Source organism: Oncorhynchus kisutch, unplaced genomic scaffold, assembly GCF_002021735.2.
Source record: "Oncorhynchus kisutch isolate 150728-3 unplaced genomic scaffold, Okis_V2 scaffold741, whole genome shotgun sequence".
In the NCBI taxonomy this organism is placed as follows: domain Eukaryota; kingdom Metazoa; phylum Chordata; class Actinopteri; order Salmoniformes; family Salmonidae; genus Oncorhynchus; species Oncorhynchus kisutch.
The window spans coordinates 1-22,040 of NW_022262686.1; the positions used below are offsets into that span (position 1 = coordinate 1).

The window sequence follows — 22,040 nt, forward strand, 5'->3', positions numbered from 1 at the left end:
CATACATTTCTACACATTGTGTGTTGTTTACATCCAGACAGTACGCTGTAAAGTCCACTTCTAGAGTCATATTGCCGGACTGTGTTCTGAGATTATATAGGGGCTGTTTTTGGTTGTCAGTAAGCATAAATATTTAGTGTAATTGTATACAGCCACTGCCTGTTCACCCTGCTATCATCCAGAAGGCGAGGTCAGTACAGGTGCATCAAAGCAGGGACCGAAAGACTGAAAAACAGCTACTATCTCAAGGCCATCAGACTGTTAAACAGCCACCACTAACATTGAGTGGCTGCTGCCATACATGTAAACATGTATTACTAGCCTCTTTAAACAATGCCACTTAATATAATGTTTACATACCCTACATTACTCATCTCATATGTATATACTGTACTCGATACCATCTACTGCATCTTGCCATCTTTATGTAATACATGTATCACTAGCCACTTTAAACTATGCCACTTTTATGTTTACATACCCTACATTACTCATCTCATATGTATATACTGTACTCTATACCATCTACTGCATCTTGCCTATGCCGTTCTGTATCATCACTCATTCATATATCTTTATGTACATATTCTTTATCCCTTTACACCTGTGTGTATAAGGTAGTAGTTGTGGAATGTTAGGTTAGATTACTCGTTGGTTGTTACTGCATTGTCGGAACTAGAAGCACAAGCATTTCTCTACACTCGCATTAACATCTGCTAACCATGTGTATGTGACAAATAAAATTTTATTTGATGTGTAACATATTTTATGTGATACATCATCTCTCCTCTTCCTCTTCCTCTCCTTCCCCCCCTCCCTCACAGACTTCCAGCGCCTGCCTCAGAACACGCGTGTGTCCCAGGCGTTAAACGGAGACCTGTACTTCTCTAAAGTCCTATTGGACGACACCAGGACGACTACATCTGTTTACGCCCGTTTCCCTCACACACAGACCATCCAGCAGAAACAACCCATCACTGTCAAAGTCCTGGACAGTAAGTGTCCATCCACTCAGCACAGAGGCGTTTAACCAGTCCCAGTGGGTTACTACACCTGAGTGTCCATCCCACTCAGCACAGAGGCTTTTAACCAGTCCCAATGGTTTCCTACACCTGAGTGTCCATCCACTCAGCACAGAGGCGTTTAACCAGTCCCAGTGGGTTCCTACAACTGAGTGTCCATCCCACTCAGCACAGAGGCTTTTAACCAGTCCCAGTGGGTTCCTACACCTGAGTGTCCATCCCACTCAGCACAGAGGCTTTTAACCAGTCCCAGTGGGTTCCTACACATGAGTGTCCATCCCACTCAGCCAGAGGCGTTTAACCAGTCCCAGTGGGTTCCTACACCTGAGTGTCCATCCCACTCAGCACAGAGGCTTTTAACCAGTCCCAGTGGGTTCCTACACCTGAGTGTCCATCCCACTCAGCACAGAGGCTTTTAACCAGTCCCAGTGGGTTCCTACACCTGAGTGTCCATCCCACTCAGCACAGAGGCGTTTAACCAGTCCCAGTGGGTTTCCTACACCTGAGTGTCCATCCCACTCAGCACAGAGGCGTTTAACCAGTCCCAGTGGGTTCCTACACCTGAGTGTCCATCCCACTCAGCACAGAGCTTTTAACAGTCCCAGTGGGTTCCTACACCTGAGTGTCCATCCCACTCAGCACAGAGGCTTTTAACCAGTCCCAGTGCGTTCCTACACCTGAGTGTCCATCCCACTCAGCACAGAGGCTTTTAACCAGTCCCAGTGGATTCCTACACCTGAGTGTCCATCCCACTCAGCACAGAGCGTTTAACCAGTCCCAGTGGGTTCCTACACCTGAGTGTCCATCCCACTCAGCACAGAGGCGTTTAAACCAGTCCCAGTGGGTTCCTACACCTGAGTGTCCATCCCACTCAGCACAGAGGCTTTTAACCAGACCCAGTGGGTTCCTACACCTGAGATGTTACTGATCTGTAAGGGAGAAGCTCCACCTCTACACTGCTTATACATATTGATGCCCTTCAGATCTGCAAATAAGGGTTAGGGCCAAGGAGAAGGGAGCCTTGGGCTGTCCCTGGGTCCTCCTTCCCTGAGTTGTCTGGTCCTATCTGAGTGTTAGCGGACACCGTGACATTAGGTCATTGTATGTTTTCAATATTTCTGTGCATCTTCACATTGCCTTGTTATGCAATATTTTAGTATAGTGATAATTTTATATTTTGTAATACTCATCATTCTAAAGTGTGATGCATTTTTGAACTGTCCTTTCATGTTGTTGTTGATATTTGTTTGTTGATATTTGTTTGATGATATTTGTTTGTTGTTTGTTGATATGTGTTTGTTGTTTGTTGATATTTGTTTGTTGATATTTGTTTGATGATATTTGTTTGTTGTTTGTTGATATTTGTTGTTGTTGATGATATTTGTTTGTTGTTTGTTGATATTTGTTTGATGATATTTGTTTGTTGTTTGTTGATATTTGTTTGTTGTTTGATGATATTTGTTTGTTGTTTGTTGATATTTGTTTGTTGATATTTGTTTGTTGATATTTGTTTGATGATGTTTGTTTGATGATGTTTGTTTGATGACATCCCTTCCTCTAACTGAATCTCCTCCTGGTTGTTCCCTGTAGATGTCTGTGTAGCACCTCTAACTGAATCTCCTCCTGGTTGTTCCCCTGTAGATGTCTGTGTAGCAACCTCTAACTGAATCTCCTCCTGGTTGTTCCCTGTAGATGTCTGTGTAGCACCTCTAACTGAATCTCCTCCTGGTTGTTCCCTGTAGATGTCTGTGTAGCCACCTCTAACTGAATCTCCTCCTGGTTGTTCCCTGTAGATGTCTGTGTAGCACCTCTAACTGATCTCCTCCTGGTTGTTCCCTGTAGATATCTGTGTAGCACCTCTAACTGAATCTCCTCCTGGTGTTCCCTGTAGATGTCTGTGTAGCACCTCTAACTGAATCTCCTCCTGGTTGTTCCCTGTAGATGTCTGTTGTAGCACCTCTAACTGAATCTCCTCCTGGGTTGTTCCCTGTAGATGTCTGTGTAAGCACCTCTAACTGAATCTCCTCCTGGTTGTTCCCTGTAGATGGTCTGTGTAGCACCTCTAACTGATCTGCCTCCTGGTTGTTCCTGTAGATGTCTGTGTAGCACCTCTAACTGAAATCTCCTCCTGGTTGTTCCCTGTAGATGTCTGTGTAGCACCTCTAACTGAATCTCCTCCTGGTTGTTGCCCTGTTCCCTGTAGATGTCTGTGTAGCACCTCTAACTGAATCTCCTCCTGGTTGTTCCCTGTAGATGTCTGTGTAGCAACCTCTAACTGAATCTCCTCCTGGTTGTTCCCTGTAGATGTCTGTGTAGCACCTCTAACTGAATCTCCTCCTGGTTGTTCCCTGTAGATGTCTGTGTAGCACCTCTAACTGAATCTCCTCCTGGTTGTTCCCTGTAGATGTCTGTGTAGCACCTCTAACTGAATCTCCTCCTGGTTGTTCCCTGTAGATGTCTGTGTAGCACCTCTAACTGAATCTCCTCCTGGTTGTTCCCTGTAGATGTCTGTGTAGCACCTCTAACTGAATCTCCTCCTGGTTGTTCCCTGTAGATGTCTGTGTAGCACCTCTAACTGAATCTCCTCCTGGTTGTTCCCTGTAGATGTCTGTGTAGCACCTCTAACTGAATCTCCTCCTGGTTGTTCCCTGTAGATGTCTGTGTAGCACCTCTAACTGAATCTCCTCCTGGTTGTTCCCTGTAGATGTCTGTGTAGCACCTCTAACTGAATCTCCTCCTGGTTGTTCCCTGTAGATGTCTGTGTAGCACCTCTAACTGAATCTCCTCCTGGTTGTTCCCTGTAGATGTCTGTGTAGCACCTCTAACTGAATCTCCTCCTGGTTGTTCCCTGTAGATGTCTGTGTAGCACCTCTAACTGAATCTCCTCCTGGTTGTTCCCTGTAGATGTCTATGTAGCACCTCTAACTGAATCTCCTCCTGGTTGTTCCCTGTAGATGTCTGTGTAGCACCTCTAACTGAATATCCTCCTGGTTGATCCCTGTAGATGTCTAAGTAGCACCTCTAACTGAATCTCCCCCTGGTTGTTCCCTGTAGATGTCTATGTAGCACTGCATGCTCATGATGTTCTGATTGATTTTTACAGTGGATGCAATCAATGAAACTGTGGCAGATATGTACAATTATACGAACAATTTATTTGTTGGTGAGTGCTGGTTTACCCCCTTATCCCAAAGTGAACCCAGCCCCATCCCAACTCCTCATTTTATTCTAACCTACCTGGACTATACCTGACCCACCTGACTCCAAAACCTGTAGTATAACCTACCTGGACTATACCTGACCCACCTGACTCCAACTCCTGTAGTATAACCTACCTGGACTATACCTGACCCACCTGACTCCAACACCTGTAGTATAACCTACCTGGAATATACCTGACCCACCTGACTCCAACACCTGTAGTATAACCTACCTGACCCACCTGACTCCAACACCTGTAGTAAAACCTACCTGGAATATACCTGACCCACCTGACTCCAACACCTGTAGTATAACCTACCTGACCCAAATGACTCCAACACCTGTAGTATAACCTACCTGGAATATACCTGACCCACCTGACTCCAACACCTGTAGTATAACCTACCTGGAATATACCTGACCCACCTGACTCCAACACCTGTAGTATAACCTACCTGGACTATACCTGACCCACCTGACTCCAACTCCTGTAGTATAACCTACCTGACCCACCTGACTCCAACACCTGTAGTATAACCCACCTGACCCACCTGACTCCAACACCTGTAGTATAACCTACCTGGACTATACCTGACCCACCTGACTCCAACTCCTGTAGTATAACCTACCTGACCCACCTGACTCCAACACCTGTAGTATGACCCGCCTGACTCCAACACCTGTAGTATAACCCACCTGACCCACCTGACTCCAACACCTGTAGTATAACCTACCTGGAATATACCTGACCCACCTGACTCCAACACCTGTAGTATAACCTACCTGGAATATACCTGACCACCTGACTCCAACACCTGTAGTATAACCTACCTGACCCACCTGACTCCAACACCTGTAGTATAACCTACCTGGACTATACCTGACCCACCTGACTCCAACACCTGTAGTATAACCTACCTGGAATATACCTGACCCACCTGACTCCAACACCTGTAGTATAACCTACCTGACCCACCTGACTCCAACACCTGTAGTATAACCTACCTGGACTATACCTGACCTGATCATCTACTCCCAACCTCATCCTGTGTGACTAAATTCACATTGATAGCATAATATAACAAAATAACATCAAACAATGTTAATTATATTCCATAACCAAATCCTCTCCCTTTACCCTGTACTGTGTTAACTTAGCTTACCTTCTTACTTAGAAAACCAAATTCCTAAAGGTGGATTCATTTGTAGGAAACCCATCAAGAAAAATAAACCAATCAAATCCATTTTCTTTACTGAAATGAATGTTCCTTTCTTTGGATGGGCATTCATCTACTAATGTTAACCAATGGGCATTCATCTACTAATGTTAACCAATGGGCATTCATCTACTAACGTTAACCAATGGGCATTCATCTACTAATGTTAACCAATGGGCATTCATCTACTAATGTTAACCAATGGGCATTCATCTACTAATGTTAACCAATGGGCATTCATCTACTAACGTTAACCAATGGGCATTCATCTACTAATGTTAACCAATGGGCATTCATCTACTAACGTTAACCAATGGGCATTCATCTACTAACGTTAACCAATGGGCATTCATCTACTAATGTTAACCAATGGGCATTCATCTACTAATGTTAACCAATGGGCATTCATCTACTAACGTTAACCAATGGGCATTCATCTACTAACGTTAACCAATGGGCATTCATCTACTAATGTTAACCAATGGGCATTCATCTACTAATGTTAACCAATGGGCATTCATCTACTAACGTTAACCAATGGGCATTCATCTACTAATGTTAACCAATGGGCATTCATCTACTAATGTTAACCAATGGGCATTCATCTACTAATGTTAACCAATGGGCATTCATCTACTAATGTTAACCAATGGGCATTCATCTACTAACGTTAACCAATGGGCATTCATCTACTAATGTTAACCAATGGGCATTCATCTACTAATGTTAACCAATGGGCATTCATCTACTAATGTTAACCAATGGGCATTCATCTACTAATGTTAACCAATGGGCATTCATCTACTAACGTTAAACAATGGGCATTCATCTACTAATGTTAACCAATGGGCATTCATCTACTAATGTTAACCAATGGGCATTCATCTACTAATGTTAACCAATGGGCATTCATCTACTAACGTTAACCAATGGGCATTCATCTACTAATGTTAACCAATGGGCATTCATCTACTAATGTTAACCAATGGGCATTCATCTACTAATGTTAACCAATGGGCATTCATCTACTAATGTTAACCAATGGGCATTCATCTACTAATGTTAACCAATGGGCATTCATCTACTAATGTTAACCAATGGGCATTCATCTACAAACATTAACCAATGGGCATTCATCTACTAATGTTAACCAATGGGCATTCATCTACTAACGTTAACCATAAGCTTCCCATTCGTTAAGCATTATTCATAGTAAAAAGGATGCTCCTCCTAGTTTAAATTCAACACATAAACCAATAGTTAGATGATGAAATCCAAAATGAAGCACACAGCATACAGAACTAGTATGATGAAACTCTTGCATGAGACGTATACAGTATTTTCTATCTCTCTCATCTAGATCTTTCCATGTTCTTTTAATGTAAGTCTCTGACCCTGAAAAAGGCACGCATGGAAAGATCATTGAACACAATCTGTGTTCTGTCCATCCAATCAGCGGTTCACGTCAATGTGTTGTATACAACACATTCCCCCCAGCTCTACTCACTCAATCTAGTCTCATTGTAAATTTACCCGCAAGAGATTTTCCAAGACCTTTCAGTAAGGGCTTGCTTAGGGCTAAACATGTCAAAATCATAGCAGCCGTAGCTAGCTTATGGCTAAAATCTGTCATGTGATTATATCGAGGAAGGATACTAAGGGAGAAATCCTAGATCCCTTGGTTGTCGTGGCAACAGATTGACGACTGGACGGCCTGTCTCTCCAGGTGTTGTGTGTCTACTTTAGACCAGTGGCCCTATATAGTGCACTATGGGGAAAGGGGAGCCATTTGGGAAGCAGCCTGTGAAAGGGCCAACGCCTGGCTACAGTTAACTCATTATATATCCACTACCACAGTCCATAACAGCACGGGATATTACTACTATCCTATAATAGTCTATATGCCGCTGGTGCTGGACTACTGGCTCTACGAACTGAATGGTCACAGCTAGCTACAGACAGTTATACCCTTTCCACAATCCAGCAGCTATATTTACCCACCACCCAGGTCAGAGAAGTACTATTTAACTTGGCTCAGCTCGGCTTGGCTCAGCTCGGCTTGGCTCAGTAGTGTGAACAGGGTATAGGAACGTGTGGTTCTGGTGCTGAGATGATTGTGTTTCCTGTCCTGTTCTCCAGACAGTCCATCGGGGGAGCGGCGACCCAGCTTCATGGCTCCTCTGGGGCAGAGCAGCACCCAGATGGCCCTGAGGGGAGGGGTTCTGGAGCTAGAGTGTATCGCTGAAGGACTGTAAGTACGCCCACAACACTGCATGAACAATGCTGCATGAACAACACTGCATGAACAACACTGCATGAACAACACTGCATGAACAACACTGCATGAACAACACTGCATGAACAACGCTGCATGAACAACACTGCATGAACAACACTGCATGAACAACACTGCATGAACAACGCTGCATGAACAACACTGCATGAACAACGCTGCATGAACAAGGTTTTTACTTCTGTTTTTGCACAAGGGCAGGTTGGTTTGTTTAATCTTTGTATGTGACATTCAGCAATACTACTTTGTTGCCTTGTCAAGACAACATCATGTCTTCTATTGCAAAATCAGGCTGGTTACCTAGACAACATTGGACTAGCTGTCTGTCTGTTCTTTTGGGGAGAGGACAATACACAGATATTGGTAAGTGATTTATTTAGTTGTTGTTTCTGCTAGTCCGACTCCGGAGGTGTCCTGGTATAAGGAGAGTGGCGATCTTCCTAGCAGCCGGATGTCCTTCCACAACTTCCAGAAGACGTTGAAGATCGCAGATGTGATGGAGGCGGACGCCGGGGACTACCGCTGCACGGCCAAGAACAGCCTAGGCTCCGCCCATCACACCATCAAAGTCAACGTCAAAGGTCTGTGACACAAAGAAGAGTTGGGACTAGATGGAATATGTGGAGAAATGTTCCTAACACTCCTAGTACCTTTACAGTGTTGTGGATTTTAAAAGGGGTATTCTATAGGTCTGTCCCTCTCTCTCTCTGACTCTCATCCCCCCCCTTCCCCCCCAGCGGCTCCGTTCTGGATCAGTGCCCCCAGGAACCTGATCCTGGCCCCGGAGGAGACGGGCATCCTCACCTGCAGGGTCAGTGGAGACCCCAAGCCCCAAATCGCCTGGTCCGTCAACGGAGTCCCCATCAAAGGTGAGTCTAGTCCACTTCCACCCCAGACTGAGGCTCAATGGAACGAATCCTAACTGGAGAAATGCACACTGAAGCGTACATTTACATTTTAGTCATTTAGAAAACGCTCTTATCCAGAGAGATGTGTAGTCAGTGTGTTTCACTTATGTAGGTAGAACAGCAGCAGAGCTCATATACTATTGCATAAATCATTCATTGATGTCAATGAGGGATTTGCACAAAATATGGTGCTGCGCGCAAGTAGAGTATCCAATCAAATTAGGATTCATCCCCTATGTGGGCAGAGCACACATCTATACGATGTTACCTCTCAACTATGAACATCCAGATGTGCAGGAGGAAGAGTGAGCAGAGGATTGAATGTGTGACATACTGTATATCTAGCCTGTGATCCCCTTGATAGACTCTCCAAAGGACACGAGTCGGAAGGTGGAGGACGACACAGTGATTCTGAGCGACGTCCAGACCGGCTCCAGCGCTGTCTACCAGTGCAACGCCTCCAATGAGTTTGGCTACCTGCTGGCTAATGCTTTTGTCAATGTGCTCGGTGAGTCTCTGGAAACACAACCATTGAATCTGCCTTTTAGAATCAGAATATTGAGTCAATAAACAAATAAAAACTCTAAACTCTGGAGCTTTACAACTCTTGAACATTGTTGTGGCCAATGACAGCATTTTGTGTTCTCTGCATCATTCTCATGTCACGTTATGGTTTAGTAATCATTATCAATATGATTTGTTTCTGTTTTCAGCCGAAGCACCAAGGGTGTTGACTCCCCCCAACAATGTGTACCAGGTCATCACCAACAATCCTGCCTTCCTGGACTGTGCCTCGTTCGGCTCGCCCATACCAGCCATCACATGGTTAGTCCATCTGGCTCTAAGTCTTGCAAGCCAGTCAGCCAGACTCTCACAAGCTAGTCAGCCAGACTTTAAGTTTCACAAGCCAGTCAACCAGACTATAGTCTCACAAGCCAGTCAGCCAGACTCTCACAAGCTAGTCAGCCAGACTTTAAGTTTCACAAGCCAGTCAGCCAGACTATAGTCTCACAAGCCAGTCAGCCAGACTCTCACAAGCTAGTCAGCCAGACTTTAAGTTTCACAAGCCAGTCAGCCAGACTATAGTCTCACAAGCCAGTCAGCCAGACTCTCACAAGCTAGTCAGCCAGACTTTAAGTTTCACAAGCCAGTCAGCCAGACTCTAGTCTCACAAGCCAGCCAGCCAGACTCTAGTCTCACAAGCCAGCCAGCCAGACTCTAGTCTCACAAGCCAGTCAGCCAGACTCTAGTCTCACAAGCCAGCCAGCCAGACTCTAGTCTCACAAGCCAGTCAGCCAGACTCTAGTCTCATAAGCCAGCCAGTCAGACTCTAGTCTCATAAGCCAGCCAGTCAGACTCTAGTCTCACAAGCCAGCCAGACAGACTCTAGTCTCACAAGCCAGCCAGTCAGACTCTAGTCTCACAAGCCAGCCAGCCAGCCAGACTCTAGTCTCACAAGCCAGCCAGTCAGACTCTAGTCTCAAAAGCCAGCCAGTCAGACTCTAGTCTCAAAAGCCACTCTGTTAGACTCTAGTCTCACAAGCCAGTCAGTCAGATTCTAGTCTCACAAGCCAGCCAGCCAGACTCTAGTCTCACAAGCCAGTCAGTCAGTCAGTCTCCCATCTTGTTTATAAAGATCTCTATCTCCCGATCTATCTCTAGTGGTTGCCCAGTAGCTTTTCCACAATCTCAAAAACCTTTCTCACAAGAGACACCCCTTAGGGATGTTGTAAAGGGCACTCTGTTAACACCTCTCTGTTAACACCACTCGGTTACTAACACCTCTCTGTTAACACCACTCTGTTATTAACATCATTCTGTTAACACCACACTGTTAACACCTCTCTGTTAACACCTCTCTGTTAACTCCACTCTGTTAACACCACTCTGTTAACACCTCTCTGTTAACACCTCTCTGTTAACACCTCTCTGTTAACTCCACTCTGTTAACACCACTCTGTTAACACCACTCTGTTAACACCTCTCTGTTAACACCACTCTGTTAACACCTCTCTGTTAACACCTCTCTGTTAACACCTCTCTGTTAACTCCACTCTGTTAACACCACTCTGTTAACACCACTGTGTTAACACCTCTCTGTTAACACCTCTCTGTTAATTCCACTCTGTTAACACCTCTTTGTTAACACCTCTCTATTAACACCTCTCGGTTAACACCACTCTGTTAACACCTCTCTGTTAACACCACTCTGTTAAGACCTCTCTGTTAACACCCCTCTGTTAACTCCACTCTGTTAACTCCACTCTGTTAACTCTACTCTGTTAACACCTCTCTGTTAACAACTCTCTGTTAACACCTCTCTGTTAACTCCACTCTGTTAACTCCTCTCTGTTAACTCCTCTCTGTTAACACCTCTCTGTTAACACCTCTCTGTTTACACCTCTCTGTTAACTCCACTCTGTTAACACCACTCTATTAACACCTCTCTGTTAACACCACTCTGTTAACACCTCACTGTTAACTCCACTCTGTTAACTCCTCTCTGTTAACTCCTCTCTGTTAACACCTCTCTGTTAACACCTCTCTGTTTACACCTCTCTGTTAACTCCACTCTGTTAACACCACTCTGTTAACACCTCTCTGTTAACACCACTCTGTTAACACCTCTCTGTTAACACCACTCTGTTAACACCACTGCACTTCCTAATGGAGTTCACTGAGGCTAGTGTGATTGTGAACAGAGGGCTGTTAATGAATATCACACAGTGTCCCGTAAAGTCCTCCAGTCACAAACTGTTCAACATGATCTTCTCATAAAGAACTGAGCTGATGAATAACTACATTCATAAAGTCTCACAGGGACCTAGTGTTCTAATGCAGTGACCTAGTGTTTCCTCTGCAGGTTTAAGGACAGCCAGACCAGTATCCTGAATAGAGACCCATATGTGATCCATAATAACGGTACCTTAGAGATCAACGTAGCCCAGTCCCTGAACAGTGGCAAATACACCTGTATAGCCTCCAACAACCTGGGAACCAGGGAGAACCATGTCTACTTGGAGGTCAAAGGTCAGACAAGCCTGCTTATAACCTGATTATAATGCTTTGTGAATGTAGTTATAGAAACTTATGGATGTATTTATAGATGTTATCATTTTTATTTTACCTTTATTTAACAAGGCAAGTCAGTTAAGAACAGATTCTTATTTTCAATGACAGCCTAGGAATAGTGGGTTAACTGCCTTGTTCAGGGCAAAACGACAGCTCGGGGATTCAATCTTGCAACCTTCCGGTTACTAGTCCAACTCTCTAACCACTAGGCTACCTGACGCCCCGATCTATTTATAGATGTTATAATGCTTTACGAATATCATTATAGACACATATAATGCATTATGAATGTAGTTATCGAAATGTATAATGCATTATGAATGCAGTTATGGGCACTTATAATACGTCATGAATGTAGTTATAGACACTTATAATACGTCATGAATGTAGTTATAGATGTTATAATGCATTATGGATGTAGTTATAGATGTTATAATGCATTATGGATGTAGTTATAGATGTTATAATGCATTATGGATGTAGTTATAGATGTTATAATGCATTATGGATGTAGTTATAGATGTTATAATGCATTATGGATGTAGTTATAGATGTTATAATGCATTATGAATGTAGTTCTAGATGTTATAATGCAATATTAAGAGGGTATTTATATGAAGTGTAACCATATATGTGTTTATTGTCCTTCAGAGCCGACGAGGATCCTGGCCCAGCCAGAGTACATGGTGGTCCAGAGGAACAGGAAGGCCGTGTTTGAGTGTAAAGTTAAACACGACCCCACCCTCATCCCCACCATGAACTGGCTCAAAGACAACGGAGAGCTGCCTGACGACGAGAGGTACTGTAGAGTAGACCATCTCCTCTATACACACCTTCTCTCTATAGGAGAGATAACATCCTCCCTGATTCTGACACACCTCATTCTACAAATCAAACTGCTCCTCAGGCCCTCCTCAGGCCCTCCTCAGCCCCCCGCATTAGGTGTGTTACAGCAGGGCTGGAGCAAAAGCCTGAAAAAATTATGTACAGTGCCTTGCGAAAGTATTCGGCCCCCTTGAACTTTGCGACCTTTTGCCACATTTCGGGCTTCAAACATAAAGATATAAAACTGTATTTTTTTGAGAAGAATCAACAACAAGTGGGACACAATCATGAAGTGGAACGACATTTATTGGATATTTCAGACTTTTTTAACAAACCAAAAACTGAAAAATTGGGCGTGCAAAATTATTCAGCCCCCCTAAGTTAATACTTTGTAGCGCCACCTTTTGCTGCGATTACAGCTGTAAGTCGCTTGGGGTATGTCTCTATCAGTTTTGCACATCGAGAGACTGAAATTTTTTCCCATTCCTCCTTGCAAAACAGCTCGAGCTCAGTGAAGTTGGATGGAGAGCATTTGTGAACAGCAGTTTTCAGTTCTTTCCACAGATTCTCGAATGGATTCAGGTCTGGACTTTGACTTGGCCATTCTAACACCTGGATCTGTTTATTTTTGAACCATTCCATTGTAGATTTTGCTTTATGTTTTGTCTTGTTGGAAGACTCCATCAGGTTTTCTTCCAGAATGGTCCTGTATTTGGCTCCATCCATCTTCCCATCAATTTTAACCATCTTCCCTGTCCCTGCTGAAGAAAAGCAGGCCCAAACAATGATGCTGCCACCACCATGTTTGACAGTGGGGATGGTGTATTCAGGGTGATGAGCTGTGTTGCTTTTACGCCAAACAAAACGTTTTGCATTGTTGCCAAAAAGTTCAATTTTGGTTTCATCTGACCAGAGCACCTTCTTTCACATGTTTGGTGTGTCTCCCAGGTGGCTTGTGGCAAACTTTAAACGACACTTTTTATGGATATCTTTAAGAAATGGCTTTCTTCTTGCCACTCTTCCATAAAGGCCAGATTTGTGCAATATACGACTGATTGTTGTCCTATGGACAGAGTCTCCCACCTCAGCTGTAGATCTCTGCAGTTCATCCAGAGTGATCATGGGCCTCTTGGCTGCATCTCTGATCAGTCTTCTCCTTGTATGAGCTGAAAGTTTAGAGGGACGGCCAGGTCTTGGTAGATTTGCAGTGGTCTGATACTCCTTCCATTTCAATATTATCGCTTGCACAGTGCTCCTTGGGATGTTTAAAGCTTGGGAAATCATTTTGTATCCAAATCCGGCTTTAAACTTCTTCACAACAGTATCTTGGACCTGCCTGGTGTGTTCCTTGTTCTTCATGATGCTCTCTGCGCTTTTAACGGACCTCTGAGACTATCACAGTGCAGGTGCATTTATACGGAGACTTGATTACACACAGGTGGATTGTATTTATCATCCTTAGTCATTTAGGTCAACATTGGATCATTCAGAGATCCTCACTGAACTTCTGGAGAGAGTTTGCTGCACTGAAAGTAAAGGGGCTGAATAATTTTGCACGCCCAATTTTTTAGTTTTTGATTTGTTAAAAAAGTTTGAAATATCCAATAAATGTCGTTCCACTTCATGATTGTGTCCCACTTGTTGTTGATTCATCACAAAAAAATACAGTTTTATATCTTTATGTTTGAAGCCTGAAATGTGGCAAAAGGTCGCAAAGTTCAAGGGGGCCGAATACTTTCGCAAGGCACTGTATGATGTATGTACGCACTGTAAATGTATGATTGGATTTGTTTTTTCATTCTTTTTTTCACCTTTATTTAACCAGGTAGGCTAGTTGAGAACAAGTTCCCATTTCCAACTGCGACCTGGCCAAGATAAAGCAAAGCAATGCGACAGAAACAACAACACAGAGTTACACATGGAATAAACAAGCGTACAGTCAATAACACACTAGAAAAAAAAGAAAGTCTATATACATTGTGTGCAAATGGCATGAGGAGGTAAGGCAATACATAGGCCATAGTAGCAAAGTAATTACAATTAACACGAGTGATAGATGAGCAGATGATGATGAGCAGATGATGGTGTGTAAGTAGTGATACTGGTGTGCAAAAGAGCAGCAAAGTAAATAAAAACAATATGGTAGATGAGGTAGGTAGATTGGGTGGGCTATTTACAGATGGACTATGTACAGCTGCAGCGATCTGTTAGATGCTCAGATAGGTGATGTTTAAAGTTAGTGAGGGAAATGTCTCCAACATCAGCGATTTTTGCACTTCGTTCCAGTCATTGGCAGCAGAGAACTGGAAGGGAAGGCGGCCAAAGGAGGTGTTGGCTTTGGGGATGACCAGTGAGATATACCTGCTGGAGCGCGTGCTACGGGTGGGTGTTATTATCGTGACCAGTGAGCAGAGATAAGGCGGAGCTTTACCTAGCATAGACTTATAGATGACCTGGAGCCAGTGGGTCTGGCGACGAATATGTAGCGAGGGCCAGCCGACTAGAGCATACAGGTCATAGTGGTGTGTGGTACAAGGCGATTTGGTAACAAAACGGATGACACTGTGATAGACTACACCCAGTTTGCTGAGTAGAGTATTGGAAGAAAGCCGATTCTAGATTTGATTTTGGATTGGAGATGTTTGAAATGAGTCTGGAAGGAGAGTTTACAGTCTAGCCAGACACCTAGGTATTTGTAGTTGTCCACGTATTCTAGGTCAGAACCGTCCAGAGTAGTGATGCTAGTCGGGCGGGCGGGTGCGGGCAGCGAACAGTTGAAAAGCATGCATTTGGTTTTACTAGCGTTTAAGAGCAGTTGGAGGCCACGGAAGGAGTGTTGTATGGCATTGAAGCTTGTTTGGAGGTTAGTTAACACAGTGTCCAAAGAAGGGCCAGAAGTATACAGAATGGTGTCGTCTGCGTAGAGATGGATCAGGGAATCACCTGCAGCAGGAGCGACATCGTTGATATATACAGAGAAAAGAGTCGACCTGAGAATTGAACCCTGTGGCACCCCCATAGAGACTGCCAGAGGTCCGGGCTCCGGCAGTCATTTGAGAAACCAAGGCTATTGAGTCTGCCGATAAGAATACGGTGATTGACAGAGTCGAATGCCTTGGCCAGGTCGATGAATACAGCTGCACAGTACTGTCTTTTATCGATGGCGGTTATGATATAGTTTAGTAACCTTGAGCGTGGCTGAGGTGCCCCCGTGACCAGCTCGGAAACCGGATTGCACAGCAGAGAAGGTACAGTGGGATTCGAAATGGTCAGTGATCTGTATATTAACTTGGATTTTGAAGACTTTAGTAAGGCAGGGTAGGATAGATATAGGTCTATAACAGTTTGGGTCTAGAGTGTCACCCCCTTTGAAGAGGGGGATGACCGCGGCAGCTTTCCAATCTTTAGCGATCTCGGATGATACGAAAGAGAGGTTGAACAGGCTAGTAATAGTGGTGGCAACAAAGGCAGCGGATAATTTTAAAAAGAGAGGGTCCAGATTGTCTAGCCCAGCTTGATTTGTAGGGGTCCAGGTTTTGCAGCTCTTTCAGAACATCTGCTATCTGGATTTGGGTGAAGGAGAAGCTGGGGAGGCTTGTGCAAGTAGCCGCGGGGGGTGCGGAGCTGTTGTCCGGGGTTGGGGTAGCCAGGAGAACGGCATGGCCAGCCGTAGAGAAATGCTTATTGAATGTTTTTTTATCGGTGGTGAAAGTGTTACCTAGCCTCATTGCAGTGGGCAGCTGGGAGGAGGTGCCCTTGTTCTCCATGGACTTTACAGTGTCCCAAAACATTTTGGAGTTAGAGCTACAGGATGCAAATTTCTGTTTGAAAAAGCTAGCCTTTGCTTTCCTGACTGACTGTGTGTATTGGTTCCTGACTTCCCTGAACAGTTGCATATCGCTGGGACTATTCGATGCTATTGCAGTCCGCCACAGGTTACTGTAAGCATGATTGTCTGACTGTGTGGTGGTGTTTTGTTAGGTTCTTGGTGGACACTGACAGTCTGACCATCAACGAAGTGACAGAGGAGGACGAGGGAACCTACACCTGTGTCATGAACACCACCCTGGACCAGGACTCAGCTAGCGCCATGCTCACCGTCGTTGGTGTGTTTACCTTTATACTTCACATGATGTTTACCTAACTTATCTTAGGGTATACAACACATTCTATCCTTTCCTCGTTCTATCAGCTACCTATGGTCTATGTCCTCTAGTTACTGGTATCACCATTGGATATGTTTCGTCTCTGTGCTAGACACGCATGTGCCTGTTCTGAATGGTCTGTTAACATCTTTATTTACATTCTTTATAGTCTGATCCAATGCTCACAGAGTTGTAATACTAGAGTGTTGTAATCTTGGTGATTGACTATAGGAACACTAGTCTTTCATAACCAATACTAGAGTGTTGTAATATTGGTGATTGACTATAGTAACTCTAGTCTTTCATAACCAATACTAGAGTGTTGTAATATTGGTGATTGACTATAGTAACTCTAGTCTTTCATAACCAATACTAGAGTGTTGTAATATTGGTGATTGACTATAGGAACACTAGTCTTTCATAACCAATACTAGATTGTTGTAATATTGGTGATTGACTATAGTAACTCTAGTCTTTCATAACCAATACTAGATTGTTGTAATATTGGTGATTGACTATAGTAACACTAGTCTTTCATAACCAATACTAGATTGTTGTAATATTGGTGATTGACTATAGGAACACCAGTCTTTCATAACCAATACTAGAGTGTTGTAATCTTGGTGATTGACTATAGGAAGTATTTCATAACCAGTACTAGAGTGTTGTAATATTGGTGATTGACTATAGGAACACCAGTATTTCATAACCAGTACTAGAGTGTTGTAATATTGGTGATTGACTATAGGAAGTATTTCATAACCAATACTAGAGTGTTGTAATATTGGTGATTGACTATAGGAACACCAGTCTTTCATAACCAATACTAGAGTGTTGTAATATTGGTGATTGACTATAGGAAGTATTTCATAACCAGTACTAGAGTGTTGTAATATTGGTGATTGACTATAGTAACTCTAGTCTTTCATAACCAATACTAGAGTGTTGTAATATTGGTGATTGACTATAGGAACACCAGTCTTTCATAACCAGTACTAGAGTGTTGTAATATTGGTGATTGACTATAGGAAGTATTTCATAACCAATACTAGAGTGTTGTAATATTGTTGATTGACTATAGGAAGTATTTCATAACCAATACTAGAGTGTTGTAATATTGGTGATTAACTATAGGAAGTATTTCATAACCAGTACTAGAGTGTTGTAATATTGGTGATTGACTATAGGAAGTATTTCATAACCAGTACTAGAGTGTTGTAATATTGGTGATTGACTATAGGAAGTATTTCATAACCAGTACTAGAGTGTTGTAATATTGGTGATTGACTATAGGAACACCAGTCTTTCATAACCAGTACTAGAGTGTTGTAATATTGGTGATTGACTATAGGAAGTATTTCATAAGCTTCCTGTTGCTGTGTAGTCCTATTCTTCTTCTCTCTGAAACCTGTGTTTTGTCACTAACCTGTCATTCCTATCTGACTCCTGTCCTTGCTCTCTCAGAGGCTACTCCAACTCCTGCTATTGTCTACGGTAAACAACACTGGCCCTGTTGGCCATATTAGCATCATCATTCCTCATCCACTCCTCTCCCTCAGTCCTGAGTGTGTGAGAGCTGACCTTCACCCTTACTGTAGCAGTCCTGTCCGTTTGGTTAGCATGCTATGGCTCTGTTGTGATGCTACTGCAGTGGCATATTGACAGTCTGTGACGAGAGAACCAGTCCTGTCCGTTTGGTTAGCATGCTATGGCTCTGTTGTGATGCTACTGCAGTGGCATATTGACAGTCTGTGACGAGAGAACCAGTCCTGTCCGTTTGGTTAGCATGCTATGGCTCTGTTGTGATGCTACTGCAGTGGCATATTGACAGTCTGTGACGAGAGAACCAGTCCTGTCCGTTTGGTTAGCATGCTATGGCTCTGTTGTGATGCTACTGCAGTGGCATATTGACAGTCTGTGACGAGAGAACCAGTCCTGTCCGTTTGGTTAGCATGCTATGGCTCTGTTGTGATGCTACTGCAGTGGCATATTGACAGTCCGTGACGAGAGAACCAGTCCTGTCCGTTTGGTTAGCATGCTATGGCTCTGTTGTGATGCTACTGCAGTGGCATATTGACAGTCCGTGACGAGAGAACCAGTCCTGTCCGTTTGGTTAGCATGCTATGGCTCTGTTGTGATGCTACTGCAGTGGCATATTGACAGTCCGTGACGAGAGAACCAGTCTGTGTGTGTTTGAAGTGTCTGGTGTATCATTAGATTTATTCACTAGTGTGATTATTATTATTATTAGTAGTAGTAACTATGTCCATCTGACTACTGTGTTTTGGGTTGGAGTTGGATCCTGCTCATTTCGGACTCTCGCTCAGTTACTCAGTTTATCAAACAAGGCATGCTGACTTCCACCCCCGAAAGCATCAGGTGATCTTGTTGTTGTAGTGAGTGGTACTGACACTGTGTTTTCCTCTCCAGAGGAACCAGACCCTCCTACAGACCTGGAGCTGACTGACCAGAGAGAGAGGAGCGTCCAGCTCACCTGGATACCTGGAGACGAACACAACAGCCCTACACAGAGTACTGTATTATAATGAATAGTCCCACACAGAGTACTGTATTATAATTGTTAGTAATTAGATATGTAGACGGACGAGTCGGTCAAGGATCGATTCAGACAAGGTGGTAAATTGTATGACAAGCTACAGTTTATTCAGAGTGAAGATATCTAGAACAGCGTAATTACGGCTCTCCCGCTGGTTCGTACGGAAGCGCAGACGAAGAAGAGACCGATACAATCAGTACACCACTTATATATAGAACAGAAAGTAGGTTGATTCTGGAAGATCGGATCTTTGGATTGGTTCAGCTGGGGTGTAGTCTGTAGTCTTCCGCCATTGGCTCAGTTGTCTGTCCGTCATCGTAGAATCCTCTTCGGGTATTCAACGTTCAGCTACAACGGAGATCATGTGTGTGTGCGCTGGTTTTGGCCATTAGTGTAATGCGGGAGCTATCCTGTAGGGGACCCCACAGGCTCACCTCTGAGTGGTAGCCCTTTATCAACAATAGTTTGGTCACCTACATAAGAATTAGCATTTCTCTACAAAACCCTCTCTTCACGTCTCACCAGAGACGTGACACAACCTAACTGGATCCAGACACAAAGAGAAACTTCTCCCAATGGGACTATGAAATAAGGCACGGTTTTAAACAGAAATAGATATATATGTATTACCATCATGTTCTCCATTCAATCCCACTATGTACTAAGTTGGCTACCAGCCACCTAGGAACTTACAACCCTCATTTTACAGAGCGGAGAACAACAGCTCAAAATAAAAGTAAATGCTTGTCTACATAAGCCAACTTTTTTCCCGCAGGAAAAAGTTGTAATTCCCTCTCTTCACATCTCCAAAGAGATGTGACTTAAACTAGGCAAGTCAGGCGGAATGATCCACTTGCATAACACATACATACCCATAAGGCAACAGCAGATATAATGTAAATCTAATAGGCACTCTCCTCCTCATCCTCGAATTCAAGTAGGTCTTTATCCAGCAGAGGAAACATCAAACGCACTCATCCAGGAGTCCCACATCGAGGTATCCATCCCAGAATGAGATTTCATTTTACCATTGAGCGTCCTCAAATCTTCTAGGGCCATGGTCAAGCTACCATCGGAGGCTGCGTTATTAGGGATGAAAGTGCAACACTGTTCACCACACATAGTACAAGCTCCACCTTTCTCCGCCAGTAGCATATCTACTGCAATGCGATTCTGGAATGTCATAAGAGAAGTTGCAGCCAGGCTCTCATGCTCCATACCGTTATCATGCACCTGGCTCCTGTTATCTAACAACAAAAAAAAACGCTTGTTCTCGCAACCCCACGCTCTGAATGTGCCCTCCCTTCTGTATTTTTTCAGCATGAGAAAGTCCCCTGGCCCTGACACTTTTAACAATGTTTCAAGTCAGCTATGTTGCATAACACTTGCATACATCAACACAAGCCAACAGCAGATAATATTCAATCATATATATGGTAATGGCTATAATGTAAAACACAGGAACCAATAATCCCTCTTTTTCACACCCCCCAGGGTGTGAACAAAAATTCAGCAATGAATCACATAACAGTCACAGAGTTTAAAATACCTTCATGTCAAAAGAGAACAGCTCATTCAAAAACAGAACATTAAAAGAAATTTGTGTGAAATTTAAGTCCCCCTTTTGACACCCACAAGGGTGTCACTTAGCAAAAACAGGATAACACTTTATTGTTTATTGACATGTAAGATACCGGATAAAACTTTGGTCATGGAAAACAGAGTAAAACAAAGCAAAGCATTATTATAAACCATCTGGTCCTCTCAGCTACTCCTATCCTGCACCAGTTGGGCTTCATGCCACCCAGGGACTCAAAACCTTCACAACAGGGAGAACAAACATACTGGAAAGAAAACCCATCATAAAGATGTATAACAAGGAACTGTGGTGGTGTAAGATTTATTCTACTACCTCGCCCACAGCATACCATGGGTCATCCTCAGTCAGTCTCATCCTCCCCTGAAAGCATGCTTCAGTATCAGCATCTCCAACTGGAGCATCAAGCAAAGGCATCATCATGCCTGAAGCCTTCACCACATCTGTAACAGACTTCTTGAAACACGGTATGATGCAAGCAGCACAACACGTCAAATAACAAAAATTAGGGTCAGAAATCCAGTAACCACCATTCTAGTTTACTTACCAAAACCAGGCTCCCACTCAAGAGAACAGGCCAGACTCCTCCACCCCCGCCATGGTCCTCATCTCAGCAGATAGTGCATCAAGCCCACTAAGGGCCTTAGATATACTACTATCTGGACTGGTGTTATTAGGAATATACGTGCAACATTGTTCACCGTACATCTTGCATACGCCCCCCTGACTGGCAAGAAGCATATCCAAAGCAAGTCTATTCTGTCTGGCAACCCTAGATGTGGCCTCAAACTGTTCAGACATACCAGTGAGTGCATCACGGGGGTAATTAACAAAACGCTGTTGATCATAGTAGATGTAATGAATCCATGCAGTCTGTCTTGCATCCACTATGGCTGGACCTATAATCCCTCATTCCTGCCCAAGGCCTGAAGCTCATGAGGAACCCCCACCGGCACTCCCAACAGGTTAGTGTGTATGTCAACTACATCCTCTGTCCATGGAGCACTACTTCTATGTCTCCCATGGGATGGAATGTTTTCAGGTCCCCTGGATACAGAACCCAACAGCTGTTCAGCAGTAACATCAACAATGGTCAGTGGAATTATCAAACTGGTCAGAGCACACGTACCTTGCCAGTCTCCTCTAAGAATGGGTCTCAGCACTCTTTTGGGTCCACAGATCCACCACACATCAGCCAGACCA

The 22,040-nt window shown here is 43.7% G+C and overlaps 1 protein-coding gene across 14 annotated transcripts in view; it reads left to right on the forward strand.

Moving 5' to 3' along the window:
* Window positions 1-899: 899 nt before the first annotated feature.
* LOC109880253 (neuronal cell adhesion molecule) overlaps window positions 900-22,040 on the forward strand; it is a 47,558-nt gene continuing 26,417 nt past the window's right edge. For 9 of the 14 annotated variants that reach the window (XM_031816086.1, XM_031816088.1, XM_031816087.1 and 6 more), the window contains exons 1-11: window positions 3,873-4,185; window positions 7,580-7,691; window positions 8,130-8,314; window positions 8,471-8,602; window positions 9,006-9,149; window positions 9,355-9,466; window positions 11,505-11,671; window positions 12,365-12,512; window positions 16,520-16,644; window positions 18,148-18,177; window positions 19,114-19,215. In XM_031816086.1, coding sequence (XP_031671946.1) covers window positions 4,155-4,185; window positions 7,580-7,691; window positions 8,130-8,314; window positions 8,471-8,602; window positions 9,006-9,149; window positions 9,355-9,466; window positions 11,505-11,671; window positions 12,365-12,512; window positions 16,520-16,644; window positions 18,148-18,177; window positions 19,114-19,215 — 1,288 coding nt within the window. In that variant the 5' untranslated portion in view covers window positions 3,873-4,154. Of the gene's footprint in view, window positions 996-3,872; window positions 4,186-7,579; window positions 7,692-8,129; window positions 8,315-8,470; window positions 8,603-9,005; window positions 9,150-9,354; window positions 9,467-11,504; window positions 11,672-12,364; window positions 12,513-16,519; window positions 16,645-18,147; window positions 18,178-19,113; window positions 19,216-22,040 lie in introns of those variants that run through there. The other 5 variants (XM_031816090.1, XM_031816094.1, XM_031816098.1 and 2 more) reach the window with 2 other exon arrangements.